The following is a 27,380-nucleotide window of genomic DNA, read 5'->3' as shown; positions in this document are numbered from 1 at the left end:
GCGTGCTGCAATTCATGGGGTCGCTAAGAGTCGGACACGACTGAGCGACTGAACTGAACTGAACTGGTGTCAGTGCTAATTTCCTGATTTTAATGGTTGTATTTGAAGCTATGTAGGAGCATGTCCTTTGAAGGAAATACACACTGAAGTACTCAGAGGTGATGGGGCATCATGTTATCAACTTACACAGAAACCTGAAGAATCAGGAAGAAAACAATTCTGTGTGCTTTACTTGTAACTTCTCTATACATTCAAGACTATTCAAAATATTTAAAGTTAGAAAGGACATAAAAAGGATCAAAGAAAATTTCAAGACAATTGTTACCTATATGCCTGGATCAAGGAAGATCAAAATGATATCACTGAGTTATACTCATTGACTGTGTTTCTTGTCCCTAACAAAGGATTCACCAATAACCAAATTTGCTTCAGTGCTTCTCTTTTGCATTAGTCTATTCTTGTTGATACATTTTTAGCTACTTTTCAATTTCTTGACATAAAGGCATCTCTCAAAGAATAATATACTAATTCAAAAACTGTCAGTAACTCTTAAAATTAACTTACTCAGAATATATTCATGAATTATTTTTTCCTTTCTGAAAATTTTCTTCAGTAATACAATTTCCTCGGTGAACTGGTACACTTAGACAAAGGGGTACACAATTCCTATTTAGAAAAATTTATTGAACGTTATTCCTACATCACAGTTATTGAAAGAAAAACTTAATTTTCCCTGAAGGCACCCTGTCATTTTACATGATCTATACTCTAAAACTTTTTGTATTAAAAATACAGGCTAAATATGAAATTAGTAAAGTGCAGCATATAAAACATCATGCTGAGCAAAAACAAGTCCAAAAGAAAAGTTACCATGTATCAGTAGAATAGTTCCCACAGTATTTAAGATGTTTCCTATGTAAATCATATTTGAATGCAATTTTTAGAACCATATTTAAATGTATTTTGCAATTTGTTAACTAGGTCTCCACATTTTTCTTCTACCACATAATCTGTTCCTCTGATTAAGTTGGCAGCATCTGCTAGGATCCACAAAATGCAGCAAGAAAGTCAGTTATTTCTCAAGATTCGAGAAATCTGGTCCACCCTTAGTGTAGTTTCCTGAGATTTCTGCTCCACTGAAGTCAAAACCAGGATTCTAAAAGACATGGAAAAAAAAATTCAGATAAAATTAAAAGGAAAAAGATAAATAAGCCAAAAAGAAAATGGTAAAAAGACATAAACTGGCAACTGACAAAAAAGGAAATATATTAATAAATGGCCAATAAACATGAAAAGATATCCAATTTCACTGTAATTGCCAAAACAGAACCTACAACTATGAGACTTTTTTCCATTTTCATATTTACAAATATTTAGAAGATTAGTATGCATATTATAATGTTCACAAGTGTATGGGCAAACATATTCTTTACCCTCAGTGTATAAACAGATTTTAATAACTAGCATTTTTTGAGAGCTTTATTATAGGCCAGGCAGGGTTCTAAGAGGTATGCTGCTGCTGCTGCTGCTAAGTCGCTTCAGTTGTGTCCGACTCTGTGCGACCCCATAGACGGCAGCTCACCAGGCTCCCCTGTTCCTAGGATTCTCCAGTCAAGAACACTGGAGTGGGTTGCCATTTCCTTCTCCAATGCATGAAAGTGAAAAGTGAAAGTGCAGTCGCTCAATCGTGTCCGACCCTCAGCGACCCCATGGACTACAGCCTACCTGGCTCCTCCATCCATGGGATTTTCCAGGCAAGAGTACTGGAGTGGGGTGCCATTGCCTTCTCCGTCTAAGAGGTATATATACACTACAATATTCAATTATCATAACAGTCTTATAGAGTAAGTACTACCTCTGGCTTCAGTCGTTTTAGAGGCATTTCATTTATTCAACAAACATATATTAAGCTGCTACTGTTTAGAAGACACCATGAAAGGCATACAGAATTTAAGAGTGAATGAAATAGACAAAGATCCCTGTTCTGGTGGATATTCTAACAGGAGGGCAAATAATAAACCCTAAGCTACCTGGTGCAGGGGCCAGCACACTTTTTTGTAAAGAGCCAAGTAGTAAATATCAATACTTTAGGCATTGAAGGCCATGTAGTCTTGGGCATGGCTGAGACTTAATTCTGCTGCTGCTATATAAAGACAATACACAAACAAATGAGCATAGCTGTGTTCCAGTAAAACATTTCCTTCAAAAGCAGGCAGGGGGCTGGATTTGACTCCTGGCTATAGTTTGTCAGCCCCAAGATACAGTGTATTAAAAGTCGGTAAGTGTTATAGAAAAGAAAAAAGATGCAGGGTAAAGTAAGGAAAATGAGGAAATTGGAATATTTAAATAGGATCATCAAAATATGCTTCATTGAGAAATTGCTGGAAAACAGTGAAGAAATCAGGTCAAATTTGGGAGAAGAGCATTGCAGTCAAAAGGACAGAGAACGAATGGTCAGGCATGTCTAATAAAAGGCAAAAATGCCAGCATGGCTAGAGCAGAATGAATGAGAGGGGCCGCAGCAGGACAGGAGATCAGAGACGTGAGGGAGGACCAGATCAGTCTGGGCCTTGTAAAAGACTTTTGTCTTTTACTTGAATGAAAGAGTTCTGAGAAGTAATATTGTCTGATTGACATTTTAAAAGGACTGGTCTAGCTGCTATTTTCACAAGCCTGCAGCTTGGCAAGGGTAGAAGTAACGAGAACAATTGAAAGGTCATTAAGAAGCACTTTCCTGGTGGCACTGTGGATAAAATCTGCCTGCCAATGCAGGGTTCACGAGTTCAATCCCAGGTCCGAGAAGATTCCACGTGCCAAGGAGCAGCTAAGCCCATGCTCTAGAGCCAGGAAGACGCAACTACTGAGCCCATGGAACACAGCTACTGAAGCCCACACACTCTATGGCCTGCAAGTCACCACTAATGAGCTCCTGTGCTGCAACAACTGAACTGTGCGCATCTAGAGCCTGTGCTCTGCAACAAGAGCAGCCACCGCAATGAGAAGCCAGTGCAGTGCAACCAGAGAATAGCCCCTGCTTTCTGAAACTAAAGAACGCGGCTGTGCAGCAATGAAGACCCAGCTCAAGCTAAAAAAAATGGGGTGGGGGGAAGGTCATTAGACTAACCTAAGCAAGACTTTAGAGGTGGTCCAGGTGAGAGTGGTGGCAGAATGGTGGTGACGTGCAGTCAAATTCTAAACATACCTAGAAGGCTATGACAGTAAGGTTCCTGACAAGCAGGGTGTGGGACAAAGAGAAGAGTGGAGGATGATTCCCCAGTGTTTTTCCATCTAAACAACCACCTTCTATCAGGTGAGATGAGAAGGCCAGAGATACAACAAATGTGTGAGGGAAATTAGGAAGTTCACTTGGATATGTTGAGTTGGATATGTCTGTTAAACAGCCAAGATGTTAAGTAAACAGCTGGATACGCAGTTTCAACATTCGGTAAAAAGTCTAGGCAAGAGACATACATTTGGGAATCATCATCATTTATATAGAAATTATCTATCAAAACTTTAACAGTGCCTCGATCCAATAATTCTCCCAAATAGCTATCTTAAAAGAAAATTTGAGTATTTTCAGAGATGAAAGCACAAACTTTGTTTGAAATAGACACAAACAGAGAAATCTAAATCTCATCGAAGAGGAACAGCTAAGCAAAAACAATACACTCAAACTAGGAAACACTCTAAAGCAATTAAAAGGAATGAATTTTATCCACATGTACTAGTAGGGAAAGAGACCTAAGACATATTCTTAAATGAAAAAGCAACATGATGATACATACTGTGTGATCCTCCACTTACATTAAGAAAACAAAACAATACATTCAATGTATTGAGATGAGAATGAGTCAGAAATACAGAATGGGAGATACTAAAGGGCCTTTCACTTTTTTACACGACGTATGTACTGAGAGAATTTTTATCAGTTTATTCATGAACTACACTGATGCAAACTAAATAAATTTAAACTTAGATATCACAGTGGTACAGATAAATTCCTCTGGGGCAGCAGGGGTGGAGTGGTGAGGGTTAAATCCCTATATTGAAAGGCCAGTCAGTTTTCTAACCATTAAACTGAAAAAATTTTTCCGAAGAATGTTAGTAATTTTTTACAATGACATTTGAGTTTTGATTTCAAGGAATAATTATTCTATGAGTTTAAGATGTTTAACTACACATATTCATCAGCTGATCTGACTTACTTCTTTCTGGAATCTCTCTAATGTAAGTTTTCTCTGCATTTGGTCTTGCACCCAAGGGTCAGCTGCATAATCAGATTCTAGAAGAGAAGTCCAACAATTTGCTGCATCTCTCTTCGTCTTTGTAAGAACAATACGGACCATTTTTCTATCCTCTAAACAAACAAACAAAAATCACAAAGAAATCAAAGTTCATCATTAATTTATACTTTCAGAAACCTAATTAGGAAATGTTGACATACAATTGTTTTCAATACATTCCTTTTACTATAGCTTACAAAGTTGCAAATCTACAGCAGGAGGAAACATACTAATTTCCAAGACAAAATTAACTTTTAAAGAGATTCTAAGAAATGTAATAGATTAACCTTACCCAGAGTCCATGTTCCCTCATCAGCTATTGTAGAGTCAAAGAGTTTGCCCTGAAAAATAAACATATGAGGTACTAAAAATAAAGAAATTTCATTAATTTTCATAAAGTTTTCATGATTTAAGACTTCCCTTATTTCCTACCTAATCTACATATAACTACTTAATTTGTTTAGAGTAGGGAGAACAAATTTTCTACAATTTCAACATATTGATAGGTGGCCAACACTAAGTTCCTGCCTCTCGAGTCAAACAGAACCTAGTTTACACAATGGGAGTATATACTACAATAAAGAACACAGAGCGCTCTACAAAAAGATCAGGGCTCCTTAATTTTTAGAAGATGAAAAAATACTACTGATTGGTCAAATGTGATGTTAACATCTGAAGTGTGGTAACTTTACCAATTATAATAAACTACAAAAAAAGCTCTCCTACAGATATTAAGGAAAAATGATATCTTAATATAAACTTAAAAAAAAAAACTGGTTCAATCTCTTTGTAAGGCAGTTTAGCACTAAAAGAAAAAAAAAATTAAAGCACACACATCCGTATATACATATGATGTCAGATGAGTTGTGACTGACTTTTCAGAAACTCTTGTTTTAAGAAAGAACTAACTAAAACATAAGTTTAAAAGAGATTGCACCTGCTCAAAGCCAATTTGATTTGTTGCTACTTACCAAGTTTTAGCTTTAGGGAATGTAACATGTCACATTAAAAAAAGAAAACAGTCTTTTCATATGTCAATACAGGGGGTGGGAGGGTGTGTGAATACTACTTAATATAAATGTACCTAAAATCCTAGAGACGTAGTTATTGCCAAATCCCTAGGTTACTGCAATTACTAAAGTAAATTTGAAATGTAATTTGAAATCACCATTGAGTAAATTACGAACAGCACAACTATTCAGAAAGGTCATTAAGGGCCAAGCTGACATCAATCAGTGTCTTTCACATAAATCTTCCTTTTCTGAGACACTCAAAACACTTTCATATTAAGATAATAATAAAAACATGTAGTGCAAGCTTATTATATATTAGTTATTACCTACTCCAAGCTCTTCATTCATAGATACCATGCTACCTTTAAAACAATCCTATGAGAAAGGTACTATAATTATCCCACTTTGGGGATGAAGGCTTAGACAATGAATAATCTCTCGCCCAAGGTTACAACTAGGAAAACGGCCAAGCCACGTATACTCTCAAGCAGTCTCCCTTCACCATTACACAACATTGCCATCAAATATCTTGGGCTTCTAATCTGAAGAAGAAATCTAACTTCAAGTTAACTGAATTAACTATACATTTTAACAAGGAAGAAATGGGTCCCAGACCCAAAGGGTACTGATAAGAATAAAAGGGATATCCATTACTTTCTTCACAACTTCTTGACCACCTGCTTAAACACTCCACAAACTTACAGAATTTTTCCAATTTTAGATGAGAAAATAAATCAACGGATATCACCTCCGAATCCTCAACCCACCATCTTTATTTTTGTTTTTCATTTCCTATAACCTCCTATATATTTATTAATTTAATTATGCCTCCCTGCGTAAGGGAACAGTATCTGGCTCGTTCACCACGGTCCTCCCAGCACCAAGATCAGTGCCTGGAGGTACAGATGTCAAAAATATTTGTTTTCCTTCAACGATCTAGTTAGGCAGTTCTCAGTGAAGACCCGCAGAGAAGTTTCATTTGGCTTACAAACAAAGCAAGGTAAATGGGCTACTCATTCCAATCTCAAACACCGAATGGCCCTGAGGTCAGGCCCAAATCAGGGCAATCTTATTCATCCTTCGGCCAGGCAGAGAGGCCGAACGGCCTTCCAGCAATCTTTCCACGGAAACCATGAACCTGAGGACTCGGGAATTTGGGGAGGCCGGGAAGAAACTGAGCACAAGCCCCGACCTAGCCGCTACCTTGAGGATCTCGCGGCCACCCACGGCCAGCGCCACATGCCGGCTCTGCAGGCCGCACTGGATATCCTGGGCGCGAGTGCCTGGTGGCACCTGAACTTCAATGAACACCTCCTCCAAGGTCTGGTACCACTGGCCCCACGGCGTTCCGCACGGAACCACCCCACTGCGCTCCTCAAACGGGGCTGACATACTCCAGTCGCCTCCCAGAAGCGGTGGCAGCGAGCAAGCAGAGTTCACGCCCGGAATCCCCGCCTTGGGCCACACCCCGGCTGTCTCTGCTCGGGTCACTGAACATGCGCAGAAATGTAACCTGCGGTCTCCGCTTGTGTGCGCGTTTCCCTTTCAGTTGGCCATTGACGAGGCTGGCAGGACCCAGGTTTAAGGAACTGAAATTCAGAAAAGTTCGCATCCAAGGAACGATGGAAGAGGGGTGGACCCAGAGAAGTTAGAATTCATTACACTGCCACCAATATGACGTCAGAAGCGACGGGAAACTCGCTGGTGTAAACTGCGCTTGCGCAAACGCGGCTAATACGTAGTTACAATTGAGTAACGCCAGGACTGATTGGGCCAGTGAGCGAGAGGAGACAGTAGTAGCCTCCTATTGGATGGTGGCCTAAACAGGTCACGTAATTGAACGCAGCGAGAGCCGAGGATGCAAGCTCTTTGATCTTTGGCGTTCCGATTGGCTGACGTCGGTGGGCGGGGGTTAAGCGGGGCGATTTGAATTTGAAGCCAACAGGCCTAAACAACCCGCAGGATAGTAGCCGCAGACCAGTAGAGACCTTCGGTTTTGCGGAGCTTTTCGTCAGCATGTCCTTCCCCAAGGCGCCCCTGAAACGATTCAATGACCCTTCTGGTGCGTACGGGGAAAGGTGCTGGGGGACAGGATATGCTCTCACGCCCCTTGTCCTTCTTGGGTTCCCTTCATCAGAGGCAAATAGGAGGCTATTTTTACGGCTGGGATGGGGCTCGTTAAATTGATCCATTTTCCTGAAACACATGCTAAGCTTTTACTACTGACGTTAAGGATATAACAGTGAGCGAAGCAGTCTCTGTTCCGTGGAGTTTAATTCAGTTGGAGAATGCAGCCAATATACAATTAGTGCTGTGGAGAAGCTAAAGCCAAGGAAAGGGAATAGGAATTAGGAAGCATTGGTAGCTGTTGATCAAGTCCGGAGTCCTCACTTGTACATGTGTGTGTATATACACATACATGTATTTTACTATTGCTTTTGGTGTGGACTTGGAATTTCTTTTGAATGTCCCATTCAGGCGTAAAAGAAGAAAGATTGGTAAAGGCAGTTTATAGGTATAAAATTATGGCAGTAGCACTTATTGAAAACACTATAGATGAAGTAAAGGGAGAAATTCCCCCAAATCTGTAATATTTATTATTTTATCCATAAAAGAATGGAGACTTATATTTGCTCACTGTTATACAATCGAACTGGCAGAACAGGGGCCTGAAACCAGGCCTGCACGAATCCATCCTGTGTTCCTGAGCACAGTTAGTGGATGCTAACTGTATTCAGGGACTGTGCTAAGGTCTTCCCTACTAGGTATGGTTTATTCTTTCCAACAGCCAGGGGAGGCACGTACAATTGTTCTCATTTTACAGATGAGAAAACTAAGGGGGGTTGTAACTACTGAGCAGCCTGCAAGTGACAGAACTTAACATCACAGCTCATGATTTATCCATTATAATGTACACTTTTTAAGTCTCTCATTACATCTTAATTTCTGTCAAATAACATACAAAGGGAAATGAGCATCACCCTGCTCACAAAGGAAGGCCAGTGAAGAATTGGATCAACACAAGCTTATTTTTTAACTAAAGACTTAAGGACCATATAATTTCTCAGACATTCAAAGAACTACTCTGAGTTCTGTCATTGTGTCCTTTTAGGAGATTTGTTTGCTTTATAATATATTGAACTGGTTTTGACAATTACGTAAAACTTTAGGCTCACAGCTTTATTAATAATAAGTGACCATTTATTTGATGCTTAGTATGTGTATGAGGCACTGCAGTGATTTTTATGTTACTCCAGTAATCCAAACAACCAAAGTATGAGGTAGATAGTATTTTTTTAGCCCTATTTCATGAATGAAGAACAGTCTCAAATAGAAATAACTTTCTAAGGGTCTTAAAGTTAGATTGGAAAAGGAGAGAGTATAATGTTCTTATCCATCATCATCTCCCTATGGCTACAAAGTACCTGGCCCATACTACTATCTATTGATTGGCAGACAAATCTAGATTTGAACCCTAATCTAACTGATTACTATACAAAACTCTGTTCCCAATCCTACATCCCCAGTGACTTTCTGTTTTCTCTGCCACACTACCAAACTCTACCCTGAGCTAAATAACTGAGGGTAGGGACGTGACTGAGACTGTCCCTAACTTCAAGCAGTTGTGTCTAAGGTGGGAGTTGGATAAGTACATTAGTATAGGCCATTACAAACCTGCAGGAAGTTCTGCAATAGGAGCAGTACACGCAAGCTGCTGTGGAATGGAGATTCTAGCTTGATGTAGGCATTTGGAGAAAATGGAAGAGGTGACATCCAGACTGAGATCTAAAGTAATTAAGAGCCAGATCTCAAATCATCTTTGCATAAGTACATGGAAATACCTTTGATTTGAGACTCTAGTTACATGAGGTTATATATTGCTGGAACATAGAAGTACAGTCTGTGTAGTTTGTGCTTTGCATAACATGGCTTTATAGATTTCCTAATGTACTGATATTAGACACAGATGGATCATCACTAAATTTTTATTCCAAACTAAATCTTCAGGGCTAGACATTTTTAGTAGCATCATTTCTAAAATCTCAGTGACTCTCTTTGAGTAGATTTGATTCCAAATATTCTATTTCTTAATTCAGTTCTTACTAACAGCTGTGTTGCTTGTTCTGACATGTTCATCTCAAGACTGGACATGTCCATCCCAAGACTGTCTTTGTTGTTTTGCTAAGTTGTCTGTGTTCCTTTGACCCAACTGAAATAAAGATCATTGGGAAGATAATGATACTGTTCTTCACAGAGAGGCCTACTTTATAATATCAAATGTGCTAATTTTACATTTGAAAATGAAGCATTTAAAAAAATGTATTAGAGAATAATTGATTTACAATGTTGTGTTAGTTTCAGGTGTACAGCATAGTGATTCAATTAAACATATATTCGTAGGCTTTCAGATTCTTTTCCTATATAGATTATTACAGAATATTGAGTAGAGTTTCCTGTGCTATATAATCCGTCTTTGTTGGAGATCTGTTTTATATATAGCAGTATGTGTATGTTAATCCCAAGCTTCTAATTTATCCCTCCTGTCCACATTTCCCCTTTGGTACATGTTTGTTTTTGAAATTTGTTTCTGTTTTGTGAGTAAGTTACTTTATGTCATTTTTTTAATTAGAAAAGAAATTTATTAATGGTATTTTTACATTTATGTTACTCACTTTACTATTACTTTTTTTAATTGAAGTATAGTTGATTTACAATATTGTGTTTTACGTGTACAGAAAAGTGACTCAATTATATTTTTCTGGATTATTTTTTATTATAGGTTATTATAAGTTAGTGAATATAATTCCCTGTACTGTACAGTAAATTCTTGTTGTTTATCTGTTTTATGTCTAGTAGTTTGTATGTATTAATCCCATGCTTATAATTTATCCCTCTCCCTCCTGCCCTTTTGTAACTGTAAGTTTGTTTTTGTGTCTGTGAATCTGCTTCTGCTTTGCATATGGATTCATTCTGTATTAATTTTTAGATTCCACATATAAATGATTTTATATGATGTATATAAAACATGTTAACATGTAAGTCACATTAGATAAGATTTTAATGTTTTATTTTTCTTCTAGGATGTGCACCATCCCCAGGTGCTTATGATGTTAAAACTTCAGAAGTATTGAAAGGACCAGTATCCTTTCAGAAGTCACAAAGGTTTAAAAAGCAAAAAGGTAATGGATCCCAAAATAGAATAATGGTTATATGATCTTGTAAATTTTGAAGTTAAGGATAACATTATTTAAATTTAAAGATGCTATAACATTTCTAAAAATGTGACGCTACAACTATATTTAAATTTTATTAATTGATAGATTTACAAAAGGGTCGACTTCTGAATAACACTTTCATCACTACACTGTCATATAACCAGAAAAATTAAGCAAGACACTCACATAGACATGCAGTTTTCCTTTTGGTAATTACATTAATCTTCTCAGAGAATATTAGAGGGAATATTAGGAAAATCAAGAAAATGTTAAAATGTGTAAAGAAATGTGTCATTTGTGCAACTAATTACTTGAAAATGTACAGTCAAGAAAAGAATAATTTTATATTGCTTCACTAATAGTTTCTGTAAGGAATTTGGTAATTGATATTTTGTCTGTGCTTCAAACATGTAAGCACCAAACATGATCTGTACAATTCATTTTATAGCAGAATCACAACAAAATCTTAACGTTGACAAAGATACTACCTTGCCTGTTTCAGCAAGAAAAGTCAAGACTTCAGGATTAAAGGTGAGATGCCCTTATATTCTAGCTGGTTCATTTCTAGCTGGCTCATCAACTGTATCATAAAAACATTTCTGAAAGGTATTATATTTGACTAGAATGAGTTCAGTTTATAAATTAAGGTAATCAATAAATCCGTAAATGAGTAAAACATTATCATTGGAACTCTAGTAAGTTTTACTTATCAGCCTATGTCATTAATAAATATATTGTGTGTTTAAATGTACCCTTAGTTCAGAATTACAAAGTGGTCTCCACTTCTCAATCATTTCTATAGATGGATAAGCTTTATAATACCTAGTGAGCCCTTAAAAAGTATGTAATGCTTTGATTTTTTGAGTTGTCATCATTTGACTTTACAAAGTAAGGGGAGGGTAAACATTGATGAAGGAAAAGAAAAAACCATTCTAATGTCTACAAGGGATTTGCCACTCAGAAACTGCCACGGAGTGGGAGATTAAATCCTTAATATCTTTCTGTTAGGACTTGTGCCTGGGTGTACTATTACTGTTTCCGTTAGTTCATAAAGCAAGCTGTACTTTCTTAAGGAGTTGTACAACTTGGTATTTTAACGTGAAAAAGATTCAGAGTTGGGAAAGAGTTCCCAAGCTCTTTGGTTAGAAAACCAAAGCTATAAGTTAAGCTTATTCTTGTTCATTCATTTGGCAATTACCTAAATCTCTTATTCTATAAAAAAACAAAAACAAAACTGTGGTTGTCCAGTATGAAAGTGGTAAACCACATGTAGCTACTCAGCACTGGAAAATGAAAAATTAGATTTTTAGCATTATTTAATTTTAATTAATGTGTCATTAAAAACTGATAATTCAAATGTTGTACTCCTTATGTGTTTTTGGAATAACTTGGACATGTGGATCTACTTTTTCATCTCTATGTTTTGTGAAGTCTAAATATAGTTATTAGAAATATCAACAGAATCAAGTATTGGTTTCTAACTACACAATTAATTAAAATGAAATAATAATAAAATTAGCCACCACTAAAGACCCTGAGTGCCACAACTAAGACTTGGCACAGCCAATTAAAGTAAATATTTTTTAAATAAATAAATATAGTTAGATATTTCTATTGAAAATATAGCAGTTGAATTGAGATGTACTATAAGTATAAAGTGGGCTTTCCTGTTAGCTTCGTGGTAAAGACACAGGTTCAATTCCTGGATCAGTAAGATCCCCTGGAGAAGGAAATGCAACCCACTCCAGTATTCTTTCCTGGGAAATCCCACGGACAGAGGAGCCTGGCAGACTACAGTTCATGGAATTGCAAAAGACTGCTTAAGGACACTATTAGCCCCTAAACAACAATATAAGTATAAAATGTACAGCAAATTTTGAAGACTTAGTACCAAAAATATCTTAGTACCATAAAATATCTTGCTAATAATTTTATATTAATGGCATGGTGAAATATACTTTTGATATTTTGGGTAAAGTGAAATATGTTATTAAAACTTTTACTTTTATATATGGCTGTCAGAAAATTTGAAAATATGTGCATGGCTTGCATTATATCTTTATGGGCCGCACTGATATAAGCATCCTTTTCTTGGAAATTGATGTAAATTTCTTGACTTGAATTTCTTGGAAAAACAGTTCTGAAATTTTAAATTAATTATAGAATTCACAAACCAAAACTAAATTACATACAAGTTTGTGTAAAACTCCTACATGATAGGCCTTCAGGCCTATTTCGTTTTCTTGACCTTCCTAGAAAATGCCATCAGGTGGAAAATTAAACATGTGACAGGCCATCCGCCATGTTAGAAATATATAAAATACATTTTGTTCAAGATGTTTATGACTTTTCTTCCATCTGTAGATGGAAAAGATAGATATTCTGTTTTTGGCCATTATCTTACAAAGACTGATGAATATAAAAATATATGTAAAAAACATATCTTACTGAGAATAAAGGCAATGAGTAGATTAGAATCAGTTTGTACTATTTCAGTTTTTCTTCATGTCTTTGCATTTGTACTATTTTTTGTTTTGGGGATCTAGGTTTAAGTTGATATCTCTTTTTAAGACTTTTTTTTCTTCTGAGACAGTATAATTAAATACTCAAAATGTATTATTTAACATTAGAAAAGAAGACCTGTTATTTTCACTGAACTTGTTAGCAAAAGTCTAATCTATTGAGCTAAAAACATTCAAACCTGAACTATTTTAAGATTTGAAGAAACTTTTCTTTCATTGGCTAGATAATTCACCTACAAAATACTTACTAGGCTTAATGAAATGTTTAAAATAGAAATTAATCTTTTGGAACCCTTAATCTTTCCTGATAACTAAATATCAAAATTGGCTATATTTGTGGTACTTAAAGCTGATTGTCACTGTTCTTTGATTTTTAAATAGAAGGAATCTCAGAAGAATGATAAAGATTTGAAGATGTTGGAAAAAGAGGTGAGCAATACATTTAAGTTACTGAAAAACATAGAGTCAAGAGACAAGGATTCTGTTGCTGTTTGAGGAGTCAGATAATGAAACATACGTACCATCCAGACTGGTACCTACAGGGTAACCAGTCGTTGGCTTGGATACCATATTGTAGACCTTGATTGTCAATGTAGCATACTAAGGGAGAGATATAAGATCATCTATGTCATGTAAAACTGATAAGTAAAACTCAGTATTTTAGTTTGTATGTGGGTCAAATATTTACCTTTCCTCATAGCATACACTATGCTAATCTCAGTGTTAAGACAGTAACTACCTAGAGAATTGCTTGGTAAGCATGAAATCCTAGCAGGTTAGTTGAATTGCAATGGAGTTGTGCTAACTTAATGCATCTCTGCACTAAAGTATATCCTTTCTCAAGGATAAAATGACCAACTGTGTGTGTACTGTCCGATACGGTAGCCATTCACCACACGTGACTATTTAAATAAGAATTCAGTTCCACTAGTCGCACTTCACCTGCTCAGTAGGCACTTGTAGAGAGTGGCTACCACACTGAATGGTGCATTTCCACCGTAGAAGAAATCTTTTTTGAGCAAAACTAACCTAAAAAACCTGTTTACTTTTTTTTTTTTTTTGATGTGTACGTATATGTGTGTGTATGTATATGGATGAGTGTAATTGCTTTACAATGTTGTGTTAGCTTCTTCTATACAACAGAGTGAATCAGTTATATATACACATGTCCCCTGCCTCTTGAGGTTCCCTCCCATCCTACCTCTCTAGGTCATCACAGAGCACTGAGCTGAACTCTCTGCTATACAGCAGCTTCACATTAGCTATTTATAAAAAATCTGTTTACTTTTGTAAGCAGGGCAAGGCAGGTCACTGCCAGCTTTGCTTTTCTGGCAGTCTTTTTTCTACGTTTCCACTACTGACCAACTCTTTCTGGTAGACATATTAAACTTTCCATTGATTACAATTTAATGTTGGCTTTCAGTTCAGTTCACTTCAGTTGCTCAGTCGTGTCCAACTCTTTGCAACCCCATGAATCGCAGCACACCAGGCCTCCCTGTCCGTCACCATCTCCCGGAGTTCACTCAGGCTCACGTCCAGAGAGTCAGTGATGCCATCCAGCCATCTCATCCTCTGTCGTCCCCTTTTCCTCCTGCCCCCAATCCCTCCCAGCATCAGAGTCTTTTCCAAGGAGTCAACTCTTCGCATGAGGTGGCCAAAGTACTGGAGTTTCAGCTTTAGCATCATTCCTTCCAAAGAATACCCAGGGCTGATCTCCTTCAGAATGGACTCGTTGGATCTCCTTGTAGTCCAAGGAGCTCTCAAGAGTCTTCTCCAACACCACAGTTCAAAAGCATCAGTTCTTCGGCGCTCAGCTTTCTTCACAGTCCAACTCTCACATCCATACATGACCACAGGAAAAACCATAGCCTTGGCTAGATGGACCTTTGTTGGCAAAATAATGTCTCTGCTTTTCAATATGCTATCTAGGTTGGTCATCACTTTCCTTCCAAGGAGTAAGCATCTTTTAATTTCATGGCTGCAGTCACCATCTGCAGTGATTTTGGAGCCCCCAAAAATAAAAGTCTGACACTGTTTCTACTCTTTCCCCATCTATTTGCCATGAAGTGATGGGACCGGATGCCATGATCTTCATTTTATGAATGTTGAGCTTTAAGCCAACTTTTCCACTCTCGTCTTTCACTTTCATTAAGAGGCTTTTTAGTTCCTTTTCACTTTCTGCCATAAGGGTAGTGTCATCTGCATATCTGAGGTTATTGATATTTCTCCCGACAATCTTGATTCCAGTTTGTGCTTCTTCCAGCCCAGCGTTTCTCATAATGTACTCTGCATATAAGTTAAAGAAGCAGGGTGACAATATACAGCCTTGACATGCTCCTTTTCCTATTTGGAACCAGTCTGTTGTTCCATGTCCAGTTCTAACGTTGCTTCCTGACCTGCATACAGGTTTCTCAAGAGGCAGGTCAGGTGGTCTGGTATTCCCATCTCTTGAAGAATTTTCCAGTTTATTGTGATCCACAGAGTCAAAGGCTTTGGCATAGTCAATAAAGCAGAAATAGATGTTTTTCTGGAACTCTCTTGCTTTTTCTGTAATCCAGCAGATGTTGGCAATTTGATCTCTGATTCCTCTGCCTTTTCTAAAACCAGCTTGAACATCTGGAAGTTCACGGTTCACGTATTGCTGAAGCCTGGTTTGCAGAATTTTGAGCATTACTTTTCATTCCAATCCCGAAGAAATGTTGGCTTAGGCCAGGAATATGTCAAGATAACTTTGAAAATCTCTGCCCTTGTTTCTCTGATCCTTTTTTTTTTTTTTGTATTAATCATTGCTTTATTTTTTTTCCAGTTTTTTATTTTTTAAATTTTAAAATCTTTAATTCTTACATGCGTTCCCAAACATGAACCCCCCTCCCACTTCCCTCCCCATAACATGTCTCTGGGTCATCCCCATGCACCAGCCCCAAGCATGCTATATCCTGCATCAGACATAGACTGGCAATTCACTTCTTACATGATAGTATACATGTTAGAATGCCATTCTCCCAAATCATCCCACCCTCTCCCTCTCCCTCTATTTTAATAACATTAGCTATCATTTTATTGAGGATGCATGCCTGTGATATAGGAGTAAATACTTAGAGATTTAATAACTAAGTGTCTCTGGAGATAGCTGATGAGGGAGTGGCAGTTCCAGAGTTAGAACTAGTCATTTGTATCAGTTGCTTAATCTTCTAGAATAAAAATTTTTTAGAAATACTGCTGTATATTATTTAACCCCCCCCCCCCAAGTATTTGTTGTTTGTTTGGCTAATTTGAATTACATATCAATATTTAATTTAAAAGTAAAATTTCATGGAAAACAAACTCAGATTTCTGACTACTGTTGCAGAATAAAAAGATCTGACAGGACAATTTCTGCATTCCCCTCCAGGGCAACAATCTGCTAGGCTTGTGCAGGGTTGCCTTCTTTTTTTAAAAAATTATATTTTTTAATTGACGTATAATTGACTTAATGTTGTACAGATTTCTGCAGTACAGCAAAGTGACTCAGTTTTACACATATAAATGTTCTTTTTTTTTTTTTCACTTTTTAAAAAAATATTCTTTTCCAGTGTGGTTTAATCCCAGGAGATCATACAGTTCCCTGTGCCATACAATAGGACATTGTTGCTTATCCATTCTAAAAGTAATAGATTGCATCTACCTGGGTTGCCTTCTTTAGGCGTCGCATTTGCTGTCAGTCCTCACCTGGCTCTTTTTATATTGTCTACTTGGTCATGTAGGCATTTGAGTTTACAAACCCTTCTTTATACTTCTTTAACTGAAAAAGTGTGATGTAGATAGTCTTAAATGTTCTTTTTTCTGCTTTATAGTATTATGCTGTGAGCATTGATTGTAAACCAATAATGTAAGAATAAAGGATCTTACAGTTGGAAATCTTAAATCTCGTTCAGTTCCTAGCATCTAGTTCACAGCCATATATGTAAGTGGTGCTTGATATATTTTTAGTTAATTATTATTGGCTTAGAATACTGAGATAAGTTTGAATACAAAGCCAGTAAGAATAGAGACTGCTTTTTATGTGACTTAATATAGCTGTCCCCACTTTAGTACTCTTCCCTGGAAAATCCCATGGGTGGAGGAGCCTGGTATGCTGCAGTCCATGGGGTCGCTAAGAGTCGGACATGACTGAGCGACTTCACTTTCACTTTTCACTTCCATGCATTGGAGAAGGGAATGGCAACCCACTCCAGTGTTCTTGCCTGGAAAATCCCAGGGACGGGGGAGCCTGGTGGGCTGCCATCTATGGGGTTGCACAGAGTCGGACACAACTGAAGTGACTTAGCAGCAGCAATATAGCTGTGCTTTCTTGATACTTCTATACCAAGCAAAAAGTCTAGTTTGAAGTGAAGTGAAAGTGTCTGACTCTTTGCCACCCCATGGACTTTTCAGCCCATGGAATTTTCTAGGCCAGAATACTGGAGTGGATAGCTTTTCCCTTCTCCAGAGGATCTTCCCAACCCAGGGATCAAACCCAGGTCTCCCGCATTGTGGGTGGATTCCTTACCAGCTGAGCCACAAGGGAAACCCAGGAATACTGGAGTGAGTAGACTATCCCTTCTGCATCGGATCTTCCTGACCCAGGAATCAAACTGGGGTCTCCTGCAGGTGCAGGGGGATTTTTTCCCAGCTGAGCTATCAGGGAAGCCATAAAGCCTACTGTGGTAAATGTTTCATGTGTACTAGAAAAGAATGTAAATGCACTTGTTGGTTATAGTGGTCTATATACATCACTTAGTTCAAGTCATTTAATAGTTTTCTTCAGATCTATTATTTGTGCTGATATTTTTGTGTGTTTGTTAGTTCTGAGAAATTTTTAGACTTCCAGCTCTGTGGATTAATCTCTTTTTAATTCCGTCAGTTTTGACTTTGTATATTTGTTACAATAGTACTTTGTTGTACATGAAAAATTTAAGATTATGTCTTCTCTTGAAACAACCTTTGACTATAAAATGTCTTTGTTACTAGTAATAATGTTTGCCTTAAGTGTGCTTTGTATACTATTAACATAGCCATGCCAGCTTTCATTTATCTAATGTTTACATGGTAAACCTTTTCTATTACCTTTATTGTCAGTCTATCAGTCTTTATATTTAAGTGCATATTTTATAAACATCTAAGATCATTTCCTTCAGCCTGAAGAATTTTCTTTAATATTTCTTGTTGTGCAGTTTTACTGTTGACAGATATTCTTGGCTCTTTTTTGTTTTTTTCCTTCTGAAAAATGTCTGTATATCACCTTCATATTTAAAGGCTATTTTCATTGGGAATAGAATTTTATATTGGCAGATTTTCCCATACATTTTAAACATTTCATTATCTTCTGGCTTCCACATTTCCTGTTGACAAATATTTGTTTTTTATTTTGGTTTTGGTTTTTACCCATTAGTTGCATCAGGTATTATGGCTTGCTAATGCCTACCACACCCTACCCAGGAGCCCTGTTCTGTTTTCCCAGAAATAAAGGTATTTAGCATTTTAAGCTGTAATTTGAATTCCTATAATTAGAACTAGAGAAAAGAAGAACTTTCATAGGTAGCAATGCCTTAAAAGTAAATAAACAGTATAATTATACGTAGAAGTTTATGGCAGTTTGAATTCTCAGTTCTTAAAATGCTTACAGATTTTCAAGATGTGTCATAAAGTAAATACGATTGCTCAAACAGCTAAGACTATTGAAGAACATCATATCACAATCAGAGGTTTTTCTAGAACTTTAATGTTTTGATTATCATTAGCACCTAGTACTGGAGGAGAACATGGAAACTCCCTCCAGTATTCCTGCTTGGAGAATCCCCATGGACAGAGGAGCCTGGCGGGCTACTGTCCATTTGGTCACAAAGAGTTGCACACAGCTGAGTGACTAAGCACAGCACCGGACAGCATCTCATAACTGTATTGGCAGTAATACATGAGTTGTTCATTTCACCTCCTTGTTCCTGTCCAGATCCGCATTCTTGTGCAGGAGCGTGGAGCTCAGGACAGGCGGATCCAGGATCTGGAAGCTGAGTTGGAGAAGGTGGAAGCAAAGCTAAACGCTGCCGTCAGGGAAAAAACATCTCTCTCTGCAAGTAATGCTTCATTGGAAAAACAGCTTATTGAATTAACCAAGACTAATGAGCTCCTAAAATCTAAGGTATTTGAACCTCATAATTTTTACAGTTGAATAAAAAACAATTATGTTTTTTTCCTCATAGAGCTGTTTGGGAATTTGAGGCCTAGTTTAGTCATTTAACTTCAATAAATGTACTTTAAATATTAAGCCACTCCCAATAGGAATTATGGTGCATGGCACATAAGAGAATATAAACAATCGTTTACTTTTTGTTTTAACATCTGACATTTTCTCACCCTCCTTCAAAGTCACTCCTAGTTAGTAAGATCACTAGTAACGTTTTAGAATTTACATCTAGAAGTATCTTTAAAGATCTTTCTCTGCAATAAATAATAGCATGATAGCAGGCCTCTGTCTTAAATCTCTTTGGGAATGCAGTAGAAAATGAATAAATGTGTGGACTAAATAATGCTCAGGAGATAAATTATGTTTATCAACATTAATAAACTAGTAGATCTTAATGGACTTAATATGGTCATCCTGCTTTTTATAGAAGTGGGAGGAAGCTGTAAATCACCGTTCAGCTTAATAAGAATCTATTATTCAGGGCCTGTAACTTGCTGGGCTCTTTGCTTACAAAGGGAGTAAGGATGCATAAGAATTAAGCACAGGCAAGACAGCAGATTCCTGAGCCTCACTTAGGGAGATTATCATTTATTAGGCCTGTGATGGACCCTATAGTCTGCATATTTCAAAGTAGACAAGACAATGCAAATGCAGTTTGTTAAGCAAACACACTTGAATTAACCAATTTTTACAGACAAAACTCTGCAAAAATCTTGTTTTAGAGCCACACAGTAGACTTCTCAGCATATACAGATAAACAATCACTGAAGCTGATTTCAGAAGTAGACCAGAAAGTCACATGAAGGGAATGGAGGGACAAGAATAGAAATAGTATAAAGCCAGTAATCCCAGTGTGGGTTAAGGATACTTTTCTCTACCAAAGTATGTTGTAATCAAATAGTAGTCCCTATAATAGAATACTCAATACTTCAGTGATTTTTACACAACTTTAGTAAAAAAATACTTCTCAATTTTTTGTGTGTTTGCTATACTCAGTTTTCTGAAGATAATAACCAGAAGAATTTGAGAATTCTAAGCCTTGAGTTGATGAAACTGAGAAACAAAAGGGAAACCAAGATGAGGGTGAGTAATACCTTAGGTAAGGTTTCTGGAACTGGGAATCTGAACAAGTTCTCATTTCCTAAAACAGATATTTCTCTGGAGCCAATTATACAGAGTGAAGTAAGCCAGAAAGAAAAACACCAATACAGTATACTAACACATATATATGGAATTTAGGAAGATGGCAATGACGACCCTGTATGCAAGACAGGAAAGAAGACACAGATGTGTATACCAGACTTTTGGACTCAGAGGGAGAGGGAGAGGGTGGGATGATTTGGGAGAATGGGAATTCTAACATGTATACTGTCATGTAAGAATTGAATCGCCAGTCCATGTCTGACGTAGGGTGCAGCTTGCTTGGGGCTGGTGCATGGGGATGACCCAGAGAGATGTTGTGGGGAGGGAGGTGGGAGGGGGGTTCATGTTTGGGAACGCATGTAAGAATTAAAGATTTTAAAATTTAAAAAAAATAAAAAATTAAAAAAAAAAATAAAACAGATATTTCTGCTGTGTAGAGCGTGATGGCTAAACAGGAAGGCATGCAGGTGAAGCTGCAGCTCACCCAGAAGAACCTCGTGGAGTCTCAGGAGAAAATAGTGCAACTTGAGGGGAAACTGTGAGTGACAAAAGAAAAAAGGTTATGTTGTGTAACCAGTTTTGTATTTCGCTTTCTTGGCTAGTTATTACTCCATACTCATCTCATTGCCTGCCTCCACTTGCCCTATTTCTCTTCCTAAGTAACAGCTGAACCCTAATCGTTCTCCAACATTTTATGCCGAAAAGAAATATGAATGTATTATGTTTGTACGTCTTCTGTATCAGTGTTGAGGAAAGGCACATAATCTTATGGAGGTTGTAACGAGACCGAAACTGAGAAGCACTGATACAGGAAGCTGTAATTAGTTTACAATCCTAGACTTCTTTTAATTACTAAACTGTACAGATCGTAAGTATTCATTTCAATGACTTGACAGTTGTGTACTCCTGTGTTACCACCACCCAAACAAGATAGAGAACACTGTCATTCCCTCACAAAGTCCCCTCGTGCTCTGTTCTGCTCCCTGTTCCTCCCTGCAGTTATCCCCAACCCCGGTAACCCCTTTCTGACTTCCATCATCATAAGTTAATTTGACCTTTTTGGGGACATTTATCATCACATGCTGGAGAAGGCAATGGCACCCCACTCCAGTACTCTTGCCTGGAAAATCCCATGGACGGAGGAGCCTGTTAGGCTGCAGTCCATGGGGTCGCTGAGAGTTGGACACGACTCAGTGACTTCACTTTGACTTTTCACTTTCATGCGTTGGAGAAGGAAATGGCAACCCACTCCAGTGTTCTTGCCTAGAGAATCCCAGGGACGGCAGAGCCTGGTGGGCTGCTGTTTATGGCGTTGCACAGAGTCGGACACAACTGAAGCGACTTAGCAGCAGCAGCATCATCACATGCATGCATATATGTGTATATGTGGCTCTTTTTTTTGTTTTCCTGGACATGCTGCACATCTTGCAGGCTCTTAGTTCCCTGACCAGGTCTCAAACCCATGCGCTTTGCGTTGAAAGTGCAGAGTCAAGATTCATCCATATTGTTGTGTGTATTATATGTTTCTTTCATTTCTGAGTATTCCACTATACGAATATACCTCCACTTGTTCATTACTCTCCTATTGATCAGTACTTGGGTTTCCAGTTTTTGGCTATTGTCCATAAGACTACTATATTTACCTTTTTGTAGACATAGGTTTTTGTTTCTCTGAGTAAATATCTAGGAGTGGAATTTCAAGGTCATAGTGTTGTGTACGTATAATGTTTTCTATGTAGTTTGTTTCGTTGTCTATTTATTTATTTGGCTGTGCCATGTCTTAGTTGCAGCACGCAGGATCTTTAGTTGTGACCTGTGGGGTCTGTCCTGGGCCAGGGATTGAACCTGGGCCTTCTTTATTGGGAGCATGGAGTCTTAACCACTGGATCACCAGGGAAGTCTCCATGTAATGCTTTTTTAAGAGCTCAAAGTGTTTATACAGTTTTACACTCCTACTTTACAATACATGATGGTTCCATTCATTCCATATCCTAACCAGTATTTGTCCTGGAGGCAGGCATGGCAACCTACTCCAGTATTCTTGCCTAGAGAATCCCGTGGACAGAGCCTGGTGGGCTATAGTCCATAGGGTTGCAAAGAGTCAGACATGACTGAATCGACTTAACTGTCATATACGCATTGATACTTGATATTGTCAGCCTGTCTGATTTCAGCCTTTCTAGTGGATGTAAAGTAGTATATCATCTATGGTTTCAATTTGTTGCTGTTAATGTCAAACATCTTTTTTATGTGCTTATTGACCATTCATATATATCCTTTCGTAAGATATCTACTAAAGCCCCTTGCCCCTTTCTCAATAAGTAACCGAATAAAAGGCAGCCTGGAAGAAAGGCTTTGAAGCACACAAAATTCTATTTTGTATGTGTGATGGGTGGGGATTTTAAGAAAGCTACAGGAAAGGTGATTTCTGATACACTCAGTGTTATAGATCTGTAACTGTATACAGACTCTCATCATCATAAGCCTTTTGTCAGAATATATTTGGAAAGCTTTCTCACTTAAAACAACAACAACAACAACAAACTTGAGCCTCCTACTTGCATAAATTGTCAACATGAGCAGTCTCACAAATTAATGGTTAGGAGTTTAGAACCTAGAGTCAGCCTGCCTGAGAGAACAGTATCTGCCATAGAGTAAGCATCTCTGTAGAGTAAGCTTATTCTGCACAGAATAATGCTTACTCTGTACCAGAGATGCTTACTCTGGTACAGAATAAGTATGATTATTGTGTATATTAATGTATGCTTTTTTTTTTAGAGTTTCAATAGAGAAGGAAAAGATTGATGAAAAATCTGAAACAGAAAAGCTCTTAGAATACATTGAAGAAATAAGGTAATATGAAGAGTAGTTTTTGGACTTTGTTTTATTGAAATGTGGTGAATGCATCATTTTCATCTCTTTTCATTTAATGTTTCCTCTGCTTAAATAGATGTGCTCTTCAACATAATTTGTTTTAATGCAGTTGTGCATCTGATCAAGTGGAAAAATACAAGCTAGATATTGCCCAGTTAGAAGAAAATCTGAAAGAGAAGAATCATGAAGTTTTAAGCCTTAAGCAGTCTCTTGAGGAAAATATTGCTATATTGTCTAAAGAAATAGAAGACATGAAGTCTAAATGCCAGGTGCTTGAAGAAGAAAAAGGTATTCTACTGTTTATAGTACTATTTTCTTTAGATAAATACTACCTATGATAGTTTTTAAAAGTATTGATATGTTATAGCAACTTTAAATAATTACATAAACAACAATGAAAATTTTGTTTTATGCATGGGGATTTTTATCTTTTATGCTATTTGTTATCTGTTTATTTGAATATATTGCTTGTCTTGATTGAAACATACGCAGTTGACCTGCTCATTGGGTGGCCATTTAAAATTGGTAGACACATAGAGCTAGGTTTGAAGATTTTATTATATAACATATATACTGTTTTATATGTAGTAATGACAGGAACTTCAGAATTTTTTTTCCCTCTTTGGAAATACTTGACCTCTGTGTGTTTGTGTGTGTGTTAGTCACTCAGTCATGTCTGACTCTTTGTGACCCCATGGACTGTAGCTCCCCAGGCTCCTCTGTCCATGGAATTCTCCAAGCAAGAATATTGGAGTAGATCACCATTCCCTTCTCCAGGGGACCTTCCCAACCCAGGGATTGAACCTGGGTCTCCTGCATTGTGGGCAGATTCATTATGCTCTGAACCACCATGGAAATCTGGGTTTTTCAAAAGTAATATTAGTATCTAACTACAGCACTGTTGATATTTTTCCTTTTCTAGAAGACCTCATCAATAGGAACAGAGAACTGGACGAAAATCTAAATTCTGAGATACAAAGCTTAAAAGAGAGGTCTATTCTTGGAAAACAAGAACATGAAGAGCTACAACAAAAAGTATTGCAAATGGATTCACTTCTGCAACAAGAGAAGGTATTTTACAATATTAAAAAAGCCTAGTGCTTCTTTTGTCATACATTTCCCTGTGTTTCAGAAAACCTTTAAATTGTATATATCCTTTGATCCAACAGTTCTACTTTTAGATTCTTATCCTGAGGAAGTAATCATGTCTTTGCTGCATATTTATTTAAAATTTAGTGGTTATTTTGATTGGAATGGGGAGTAGTCAAAAGCAATTTTTCCTTTATTCATAATGTTAGAATTTTTTTTGCAATGGTGATTTACTTGTATTTATTTATTCTTATTTACTTATATAACTTTATATATTTCTATATAACATTGAAATCATAATACTCTTTATATAGTATCATATGAGAAAAATATATGATAAAAGCCAGTTGTAGAATCTAATTTTTGTTGTCTAAGAAGTGTGTGTTGCCTAGGAAAAAGACTGAAATAACATTTACCCCAATCTTAACAAAGGGTAGGATATAATCCATGACAGAATGAATATGAATCTCTCAAGTTTCTCAGAGGCTCTCGAGTTTAGTGTCCGTACTTGATTAGTTGTACTTCTCTTTTGTCCTTAGTAAAATCTCACAGATTATTCAATTTAATTATTTTTTAAGTTGTCAAAACCTTTCAGATGATTTTGCTGGCTTTCTATCAATATGCAGGAATTATCTTCTGGTCTTCAGCAGAAGCTCTGTTCTTTTCAAGAAGAAATGATTAAAGAGAGAACTCTCTTTGAGGGAGAATTAAAGCAGGCCTTGGATGAGCTGGATAAATTACAGCAGAAGGAGGAACAAGCTGAAAACCTGCTTAAGCAACTGGAAGAGGAAGCGGAATCTAGAGCTGCAGAACTAAAACGTCTCGAAGAAAAGCTGAAAGGGTTCGTATTAATAGGACTTCATGTTTATAATTAAAGGTTATTTTCTAGTACATTCTCTTGGGATTCCCACACCAATCATGTGAGTGGTGAAGTTGGAATTATTTTACAAATAAGGAATTTTCTTTTTTTTTTTTTTAAATTTTATTTACTTTTGTCTGTGCTGGGTCTTCATTGCTGCATGCAGGCTTTCTCTAGTTGTGGTGAGCAGGGGCTACTTTCACGGGCCCTAGGGCACCCAGGCTTCAGTAGTTACAACACATGGGCTCAGTAGCTGCCAGGCAGACTCCAGAGTGTAGGCTCAGTTCTTGTGGCGCACAGGCTTAGTTGCCCTGCGGCATGTGAAATCTTCCCAGACCAGGGACTGAACCCATGGTCTCCTACATTAGCAGGCAGATTCTTAACCACTGGACCACCAGGGAAGTCCACAAATTAAAAGAAAGAGACACAGAGAGGTAAAGTACATGCGCGGAAAGTACAGATAGACAGGTGTGACTGCCCAAGAGAGAAGCCATGCCCTTTTCTTATTTAAAGTTCAAAGAGGGAGCCACAGACACTTCAGAAATAACAGTCAAAAACCAAAATGGGGAAGAAAGAACCAGAACTGGGGGAAATCCAGAAAGTAAAAAATGTATCATTAAAAGTAGAAAGCCTGAGATCCAGTGCCTTTTTTTTTCTTTGTTTAATTTCATATTGTTTTCACATTATATGCCCTTCATCACAATTATTTACAATATCCAAGTTGATTCTTGAGTTCAAATTGTAAACAAATACTTGAATTCTTGGGATCTCAGCAGTAAACATTTTCTAGCAAAGAACTAGACATAACCTTACAGAATCATCACTTATATCACAACTATGTATCTATCTCTTATTAGGTGCTTTTTTATTAATCCCTTTTCTATTTTCTTTTAGTGGTTAGTGATTTTAAAGAACATCAAATTTTTTATACATGCCTGCATTTTGGGGAACAAAATATGTAATTAGGGGGATTGTTTTCATCCTGCAGCCAGCCTCAGGGAACAGGTACATTAAGAAACTTGAGTGGATAATGTCAATTTCAGAAAGAAAAATGAGATAATCATTTATTCTAACTCAAAGAACTCAGTTCAAAGGTCAGGAGATAAAGATTTTATTACTAGATCTGTTAGTTAAATGTGTGATTCTGAGCAAGACTGTCTTAATTTCTTTTGTTTTCTGTTTCATTGGATACAAAATAAAGGAGTTTTATGAGATTATTTGTAAGGTCCTTTCCAGTGTGGAAATTTCAGGATTAAGAGAAGAACTTAGAAGTTGACAGGATTCCTCTAGGGAGCAGGAAAAAGTATTTTTATTTTAAATCCTTTAGTAGTAGTTAATTGCTTTTAGCTGTGGTGTGTATTTTTAAAATCCTTTGCTCATTCTAGAATGAATTTGAACAATTGTGTATCTTGTTTCAGTGTCCAACTTAGCCTTTAAGCAAATAATGCTTCTTACAGTTTTAGTTCTATGTGTTCTTTAAAATACCTCTTATAAGCTCATATGCCTGTCAAATAAAGTTTATCACCATTGTAGAAATATGTAATATTCATTTATTTAAAATCTGTATAGATTTGTAGTCTATAGTTATAAAGATGACTTAAAAGCCATTCTGTCTAGGCAAAATAGCCTCCTAAATAAGTTGTTGAATCTTTAAATAATTAGTAATTTATTTTGTGGGTTATTGGTATAGTCACAATAAATCTACATAGTCTTGTAATTATTTTTTCAAAAGACCTCTTAAAACGAAGTTACCTTAACTGTACCTAGTGTTCCCTAAATATCTGAATTCAAAGAATTAAATTTTATTCAACCCAAGAGCTTCTTAAGTTATAATCCTTCACATTCTTCAGTCTTGGATGCTGCCAAGATTCTGTCTTAGAGTCTTTTTAATCTTCTTTCTTCCCCAAAAGTGTTTAAACTACCTACATAAGTACATATGGTATGAAAATAAAAGTAAGTAAATTAGGATGAAAACAAAAGTAAAATAAGAATAGGAAAGGTAAAATGAAGCTGCATGTAAATAAACATGCTAGCAGATATAGATCATGAATGTAGGTCTAAGCTGTCCAATGTGGAATATATGATTCACAGTGTCAAAGGTACATCCTAGTCTCTTTCTTAAGCTAATGGTATATTAAATGGTAATTAAGATGCAGTTAGCATCTTATCTTTTAAC

General features: G+C 37.0%; 2 protein-coding genes across 4 annotated transcripts in view; one reads left to right on the top strand and one right to left on the bottom strand.

Annotated features, from left to right (window-relative positions):
* Positions 203-7,010, bottom strand: NUDCD2 (NudC domain containing 2). 2 transcript variants are annotated; one of them, XM_013965744.2, is made up of 4 exons: positions 6,813-7,010; positions 4,579-4,627; positions 4,209-4,360; positions 203-1,156 (listed from the first exon to the last, which is right to left on the bottom strand). In XM_013965744.2, exons 1-4 carry the CDS (start codon positions 6,909-6,911, stop codon positions 1,073-1,075), a joined length of 384 nt encoding a protein of 127 aa, XP_013821198.2. In that variant the 5' UTR covers positions 6,912-7,010; the 3' UTR covers positions 203-1,072. The 2 variants fall into 2 exon arrangements, with proteins under 2 accessions (XP_013821198.2, XP_005683427.1); XM_005683370.3 differs by having other exon boundaries at positions 6,503-6,988.
* HMMR (hyaluronan mediated motility receptor) overlaps positions 7,108-27,380 on the top strand; it is a 31,724-nt gene continuing 11,451 nt past the window's right edge. The window contains exons 1-11 of one of the 2 annotated variants that reach the window (XM_005683372.3): positions 7,108-7,361; positions 10,381-10,479; positions 10,967-11,046; positions 13,419-13,466; positions 19,006-19,194; positions 20,236-20,322; positions 20,820-20,920; positions 23,161-23,235; positions 23,366-23,544; positions 24,179-24,327; positions 24,972-25,186. In XM_005683372.3, the coding sequence (XP_005683429.1) occupies positions 7,316-7,361; positions 10,381-10,479; positions 10,967-11,046; positions 13,419-13,466; positions 19,006-19,194; positions 20,236-20,322; positions 20,820-20,920; positions 23,161-23,235; positions 23,366-23,544; positions 24,179-24,327; positions 24,972-25,186 (1,268 nt within the window). In that variant the 5' untranslated portion in view covers positions 7,108-7,315. Of the gene's footprint in view, positions 7,362-10,380; positions 10,480-10,963; positions 11,047-13,418; positions 13,467-19,005; positions 19,195-20,235; positions 20,323-20,819; positions 20,921-23,160; positions 23,236-23,365; positions 23,545-24,178; positions 24,328-24,971; positions 25,187-27,380 lie in introns of both variants that reach the window. The other variant, XM_005683371.3, reaches the window with a different exon arrangement.

This window comes from Capra hircus, chromosome 7 (genome assembly GCF_001704415.2).
Source record: "Capra hircus breed San Clemente chromosome 7, ASM170441v1, whole genome shotgun sequence".
Taxonomy (NCBI): Eukaryota; Metazoa; Chordata; class Mammalia; order Artiodactyla; family Bovidae; genus Capra; species Capra hircus.
This window is presented reverse-complemented; position numbering and strand designations above follow the sequence as displayed.